Below are 7,500 nucleotides of genomic sequence, written 5' to 3' on the forward strand. Positions count from 1 at the left end.
TTCTTAGACAGACAGACAGACACACACACACACGCACACAAACATACACACACGTGCGCGCGCGCGCGCCTTACATGCACACATACACACACACGTTACATGCACACACAAACACATACACACACACACACACACATACACGCACGCACGCGCACACGCACACACACACACTCAAACACACACACACACACAGTCTCAAACACACACACACACACACCGCACGCGTGCGCACGCACGCACACACACACACAAAGCACACATGCAATGGCAGCGTGAGAGAGAGAGAGAAAGAGAGAGAGAGGGGGGGGGAAGGGGACAAATAATTACAATACTGTTCGTTCTATCGAAAAAAAAAAAGAAAAAAAAAAAAGAAATAACAGCGAAGACAACAAACAATTTACAGCCATTGCGTCAGAGGCTGATAACTACTGCCGTCTCGCTTTCCACAGAAAGCTAAATATTCTCAAAGAAATAAAAAAAACACAAAAAAAAACAATAAAAAAACCCCAACAACATTCAAAAGAGTCTTCAACTCATGTTTGTACTGAGGGCTTCGCAGAGGAAGTTGTACAAAATATTGGGGCAGGAACCTACATTCAGTATCCAGGAGGCAGAGAAGAAAAGATCTGCTGGACTACCGGTCCTTACCTCCACCAACTGTAGGCTGAGGCAGAAGCTCTAAAAACGGCAGCAGCCTACATCGAGGTCACCGCTCATGCTGCCCATAACGTACGCCCTGTCTGTCCTGCAGGCCTCACAGTCCAATAAAAACACTGACCTAAACGACCTGTCCTCCATTCTTGCCTCCCTCTGCAGAAGCCATGCTGTCGTCCTGCAATGGACTCCCTCTCACTGCAATGTGCTGGGCAGTAAGACCGCTGACTCCCTTGCAAAGGAAGGCACTACACAAGAGCAGGTGGACAGGTCCACTAGCTACTCTGAGGCAAAGACCGTCATCAATACCAAGCAACAGAAGAAGTGGATCCACGCCACAAAAGGACAGACCCCTACTGCCTGCTGACTGGGCGGGTACAGGTGTCAGTGTTCAGAAGCTCTGAAGCTTACAGAAGGATGACACTCAGTTCTTAGCCACTGCAGCGCTCGTTTTTCCATGCATGCGCGCGCACACCTACGAACACACAGACACCACGAATGTGCCCACCTTCTTCCTCTTCACTGAGCAAACAGACATCAACACAGCGCTGGGTCTCCTCTGGTGCGTGGCTTCACTGAAGCGGGCGGGGACTTGACACAATAACATTGTTCCCTGTGGACTGCCAAAAGATCAGCCATCGACAGGACGAGCAGCCCAGGTGTGCATGGGTAAAGAAAGGGCGGGGATAATGCTACTGAAATGGTGGGGAAGGCGGGGCACCGTAAAGAATAGAATAAAATAAAATAAAATTAAATCAAAATAAAATCGAATAAAATAACAAAATAAAAATAAACTTTTTCATACTTACATCACTCTTTCACACAGCAACAACAACACGGACAGAACACGACATCACAGGAGAACAAACCCTCACCCACACGGCACACCACCACAACAACAACAACACGGACAAAACAGGACATCACAGGAGAACAAACCCTCACCCACACGGCACACCACAACAACAACAACAACAACAACAACAACACGGACAAAACACGACATCACAGGAGAACAAACCCTCACCCACACGGCACACCACAACAACAACAACACGGACAAAACAGGACATCACAGGAGAACAAACCCTCACCCACACGGCACACCACAACAACAACAACACGGACAAAACAGGACATCACAGGAGAACAAACCCTCACCCACACAGCACACCACAACAACAACAACACGGACAAAACAGGACATCACAGGAGAACAAACCCTCACCCACACGGCACACAACAACAAGAACAACAACAACAACAACACGGACAAAACAGGACATCACAGGAGAACAAACCCTCACCCACACGGCACACCACCACCACAACAACAACACGGACAAAACAGGACATCACAGGAGAACAAACCCTCACCCACACAGCACACAACAACAACACGGACAAAACAGGACATCACGGGAGAACAAACCCTCACCCACACAGCACACCACAACAACAACAACAACAACAACACGGACAGAACAGGACATCACAGGAGAACAAACCCTCACCCACACAGCACACCACCACCACAACAACAACACGGACAAAACAGGACATCACAGGAGAACAAACCCTCACCCACACTGCACACCACAACAACAACAACAACAACACGGACAAAACAGGACATCACGGGAGAACAAACCCTCACCCACACGGCACACCACAACAACAACAACAACAACACGGACAAAACAGGACATCACGGGAGAACAAACCCTCACCCACACTGCACACCACAACAACAACAACAACAACACGGACAAAACAGGACATCACGGGAGAACAAACCCTCACCCACACGGCACACCACAACAACAACAACAACAACAACACGGACAAAACAGGACATCACAGGAGAACAAACCCTCACCCACACGGCACACCACAACAACAACAACAACAACAACACGGACAAAACAGGACATCACGGGAGAACAAACCCTCACCCACACGGCACACCACAACAACAACAACAACACGGACAGAACACGACATCACGGGAGAACAAACCCTCACCCACACAGCACACCACAACAACCTACACTCACAGAGATGAACAGCGCCGGCTGTAGAGGGACGCTGGCCAGCCTCCAGTCGTTGCCTTGCTCCCCGGAGCGCGTGAAGACCAGGACGTCAGTGGGGCCGGGGGTCCTGCCGTGGCTCATCGCCCCTCTCTGGTACACGTTCAGCGTGCCCAGGTCCTTCCCGTGCATGTAGTAGTAGAACCTGGCCACGGATCTCGTGTGTTTTAGCTGTGGTAATTTTGTCGGGGTTCTTTTTTTCTCTCTATAACTTTCGTTTTATTTCTTGCTTTACTTTCGCTTTTTTTTCTTAGCTGTGGTCATTGGTCATTGTTTTTTTGTTGTTGTTTTTTTCGTTTTGCTTGATTTTTTTTTTCTTCCTTTACTTTTTTTTTTCTTTTCTTCTTTTACTTTCGTTTTTTTTCTGTTTACTGTTTTTTGTTTGTTTGTTATTGTTTTGTTTTTTAAGCTGTGGTTATTGTCGTAGCTCTTTATTCTCACTTTCGATTTGTTTTTGTCTTCTTTAGTTACTTTCGTTTTGATTTGTTTTTTTCTTCTTCGTTTACTCACACCATTGCTGTTTGAATTAATGACGTTCATTATGGTGATGATTTTGATGTTATCATTATTGTTCATGATTAAATTCTATCGCGTCGGTCGTAGTGAGAGTTACTTTTATTCAGTCAATGTCTTTCCAAATATATGATATTAGATTTTGTGCATGCGTGCGTTTACTGATCTGTGTGTGTAAAATCGTCGGTCTGTGTGCGCGTGCGCGCCTGTGTGTGTGTGTGCGTGCGTCGGTCTGTCTCAGTATGTCTTTGTGCGTGTGCGTTTGACAGTCTCTGCACACGTCTGTGTGTGCTTGTATCTAAGGTTTCTTCTTCTTCTTCTTCATTCATGGGCTGCAACTCCCATGCTCACTCGAATGTATACGAGTGGGCTTTTACGTGTATGACCGTTTTTACCCCGCCATGTATGCAGCCATACTCCGTTTTCGGGGGTGTGCATGCTGGGTATATTCTTGTTTCCATAACCCGCCGAACGCTGGCATGGATTACATGATCTTTAACGTGCGTATCTTCTGCTTGCACACACGAAAGGGGTTCAGGCACTAGCAGGTCTGCACATATGTTGACCTGGGAGATTGGAAACATTTCCACACTTTATCCACCAGGCGCCGTTACCGAGATTCGAACCCGGGACCATCTAATTGAAAATCCAACGCTTTGACCACTCGGCTATTGCGTCCGTCATATCTAAGGTTTCAATATATATATATATATATATATATATATATATATATATATTTGTCTCTCTCTCTCTCTCTCTCTCTCTCTCTTGTGTGTGTGTGTGTGTGTGTGTGTGTGTGTGTGTGTGTGTGTGTGTGTATGTGTGTGTGCCTACCTGTATACCTATCTGCCTCCTCGTGTGTCGGGTTACCTACCCACCTGTCTGTCTAAACTACTACTTACACACACACACACACACACACACACACACACACACACACACAGATAGACACACACACACACATACAGACAGACAGAGAGAGAGAGAGAGAGACAGACAGACAGACAGACAGACAGACACACACACACACACACACACACACACACACACCAGACACAGAAAGACAGACAAGCACCCTCCCTCAACCCCCCAACCCTCAGCCCTACACACATATCCCAACGCTAACCCCCCCCGCTTCCCCCCCACACACACACACACACACACAACCCCACCCCCTCCAATCTCCCCACCCCCCTCCCGCGTCAGCTGACTGACTGCACTGACATGAGACAGATGGTGTGCCCCGGTCGGTGCGTGAAGGCCATGGCAGGGGACAGGAGCCGCGCCTTGTCGCCAGGTCTGGTGGGCGAGGAGGCCTCCAGGTACATGTACCAGCCTGCCACACGACACAGGATGATGCGCTTTACGACCGCCTTCCGTCTTCTTCTTCTTCTTCCTCTTCTTCTTCCTATTCTTCTTCTACTTCTTCCTCCTCTTCCTATCCTTCTTCTTCTTCTTCCTCCTCCTCCTCTTCCTATTCTTCTTCTACTTCTTCCTCCTCTTCCTATTCTTCTTCTTCTTCCTCCTCTTCCTATTCTTCTTCTTCTTCCTTCTCTTCCTATTCTTCTTCTTCTTCCTCCTCTTCCTTTTCTTATTCTTCCTATTCTTCTTCTTCCTCCTCTTCTTTTTTTTCTTCTTCTTCTTCCTCCTCTTCCTATTCTTCTTCTACTTCTTCCTCCTCTTCCTCCTCCTCGTCCTCTTCCTATTCTTCTTCTTCTTTCTCCTCCTCCTCATCTTCTTCTTCTTCCTCCTCCTCTGCCTATTCTTCTTCTTCCTCCTCCTCTTCCTATTCTTCTTCTTCTTCCTCTTCTTTCTCCTCCTCCTCCTCCTCTTCTTCTTCTTCCTCCTCCTCCTCCTCCGCCTCTTCTTCTTCTTGTTAGTAGTAGTAGTAGTAGTAGCACCACCACCACCACCAGCATCTTTAGAAAGCGAGGACAGGTTAGTACATGCATTAATCACTGCTTTTAATCACTGTTTCAAATCATGGTTGAAAAAAAAGAAAAAAAAAGAAAAAAAGAAACAAACCATAATAATTTCATTTTCTGCCATTACGCTTTATCACCGCCTTCCGTCTTCTTCTTCTTCTTCCTCCTCCTCTTCTTCCTATTCTTCTTCTTCCTCCTCTTCCTATCCTTCCTCTTCTTCTTCCTCCTCCTCTTCCTATCCTTCTTCTTCTTCTTCTACTTCCTCCTTCTCTTCCTCTTCTTCTTCTTTCTCCTCCTCCCCCTCTTCTTCTTCCTCCTCCTCTTCCTATTCTTTTCTTCTTCTTCTTCCTCCTCCTCCTCCTCTTCTTCTTCTCTTCCTCCTCCTCTTCCTCTTCTTTCTCCTCCTCCTCCTCCTCCTCCTCTTCTTCTTCTTCCTCCTCCTCCTCCTCCTCTTCTTCTTCTTCTTCTTCTTCTTCTTAGTAGTAGTAGTAGTAGTAGTAATACCACCATCATCATCAGAAGCAGCAGCAGCCTCTTTAGAAAGCGAGGACCGGTTAGTACATGTATTAATCACTGCTTTTAATCACTGTTTCAAATCATAGTTGAAAAAAACAAACAAACAAACCATAATAATTTCATTTTCTGCCATTACGATCATGCAAATTACAGATAGTGTTCATCTAATTGACAATAAATCCTAGCATTGAAAAAGAAACCAAACACATAGTTTTTACACAACTGGCGAGGAAGGGAGACTGAAAACGGAAGCGGTTGGAGAGAGAAGGTCGAATAAAAGAGGGAGAGAGAGATAGAGAAAAAGGGAGAGAGATGGCGGCGAGAAGGGAAAATATATTTTTCAGAATTGCTACAACAAACCCCACTGCTGCTGTCATTGCTACGGCTTTCACTGCAACTACCCGACACCTATCATTTCCACAGCTTTTACTGCTGCTACCCTACTACATCTACTACAATTTATAGTACCAGCCGCACTAAAGACCTTTGTGTTGCCTTTATTACAGCTTGTGCTACTGCTGCAACCGTATCATTGCCATTACTGATACTTCTGGCACTATAACCCCTACTACTACTTACACGCACTACTAAATGAGTTATCTGTAACTTCCGTTATTACAACTGGGAAGTTTCTACAGCTGGTTTTGATTTTCTATTACTAGCATCGAAGCGTCTGTTGCTGTTATTTTTAGTGCGGCAACAAACGAACAGCCAATATATCTACTACTAGTACTACTACTACAAAATATATCCTGCAGTACTGCAATACACTTCCACTGCTGCTCAAGGGTTTTTGCTGCTAGCAGCCTGCCCGTCATACCCATAGGACAGCTTTCACTGCTACTACCTTCTGCAGTGCCCATCGTGTGGTCCTCTTCAGGCCCCGTGTTGTTGGACGGGGTGGGTCGGCTGTGCAGGGTCCAGTTACGGGTGGCGGTGGTGTCCACGAGCCACCCGCACATGCTCTGGTCATCAAAGCTGCACGTGCGCAGTTCTCCGTCAGGATCCGCTGCAGAGGAGACCGTGCATGTTGTTGACTTCTTTTTTTCTTTTTTTTTCTTTTTGGGGGGGGATGTTTTCATAATAGGAGCAAGTAAAGACACGTTTTTACAGTCATGCTCGTAACAACAAATAATAGAAGTAGTCGATTTTAAGTGCACGAATGCCTTCATATTAGCTTTGCGCACCCACACTTCAGATTACATAGAATAGAGAGTGGATATGAAATAATGCGAACAGACTTAAGGCGTTTCAATTGTAAGTCAGTTAAGATCAGTTACAGCATTTCTCCAAAGGGGTGGTCAAAGTAGTCTTCCTCCTCGTCGACGTTATCGTTAATGCTAAAAGTGGCCGTCACTTATTATCATTTTTAAATCATCATTATTTTTATAACTGTATGTTGTTGTTCGGACGGCTTCTACTGTTTCACTGCAAAATCCAAACTTCACCTATGATCGTTTCATACAGGAACAACAAAACAAAATATTAAAACCCAATAACATGATAACTAAACTATGAAAGAAAAACCAACATTAAAAGACTGTTTCAGAACCAAAGACCTTAATTAACAACAATCAAATCACGTAACAAGCATGTTTCCATGGGGCACTGAAGAACAGCTCCACGTGGAGCATCAAGAAAAACGGTTTTCATAGAGTCAGCAATGACATGTTTCAGTCTGACCTCACGTAAATCCCAACAGATGTCAAAGAAAACGTTTAACTACCGAGAGGCTCACATGCCACAGAGTTTCTCACTTTTCAGATAGTCAATGGATTAAAAAGAAAAGAGTGACCCAAGCA

At 45.6% G+C, this 7,500-nt stretch overlaps 1 protein-coding gene across 2 annotated transcripts in view; it reads right to left on the minus strand.

The window, feature by feature from the left end:
• Positions 1-7,500, minus strand: part of LOC143292008 (MAM and LDL-receptor class A domain-containing protein 1-like) — a 75,838-nt gene that overhangs the window by 31,110 nt on the left and 37,228 nt on the right. For both annotated transcript variants that reach the window (XM_076602164.1, XM_076602165.1), the window contains 3 exons: positions 6,546-6,707; positions 4,482-4,593; positions 2,712-2,889 (listed from right to left, as the gene is read on the minus strand). In XM_076602164.1, the coding sequence (XP_076458279.1) occupies positions 2,712-2,889; positions 4,482-4,593; positions 6,546-6,707 (452 nt within the window). The remainder of the gene's footprint in view (positions 1-2,711; positions 2,890-4,481; positions 4,594-6,545; positions 6,708-7,500) is intronic.

The sequence above is a fragment of the Babylonia areolata genome, chromosome 18, assembly GCF_041734735.1.
Source record: "Babylonia areolata isolate BAREFJ2019XMU chromosome 18, ASM4173473v1, whole genome shotgun sequence".
In the NCBI taxonomy this organism is placed as follows: Eukaryota; Metazoa; Mollusca; class Gastropoda; order Neogastropoda; family Buccinidae; genus Babylonia; species Babylonia areolata.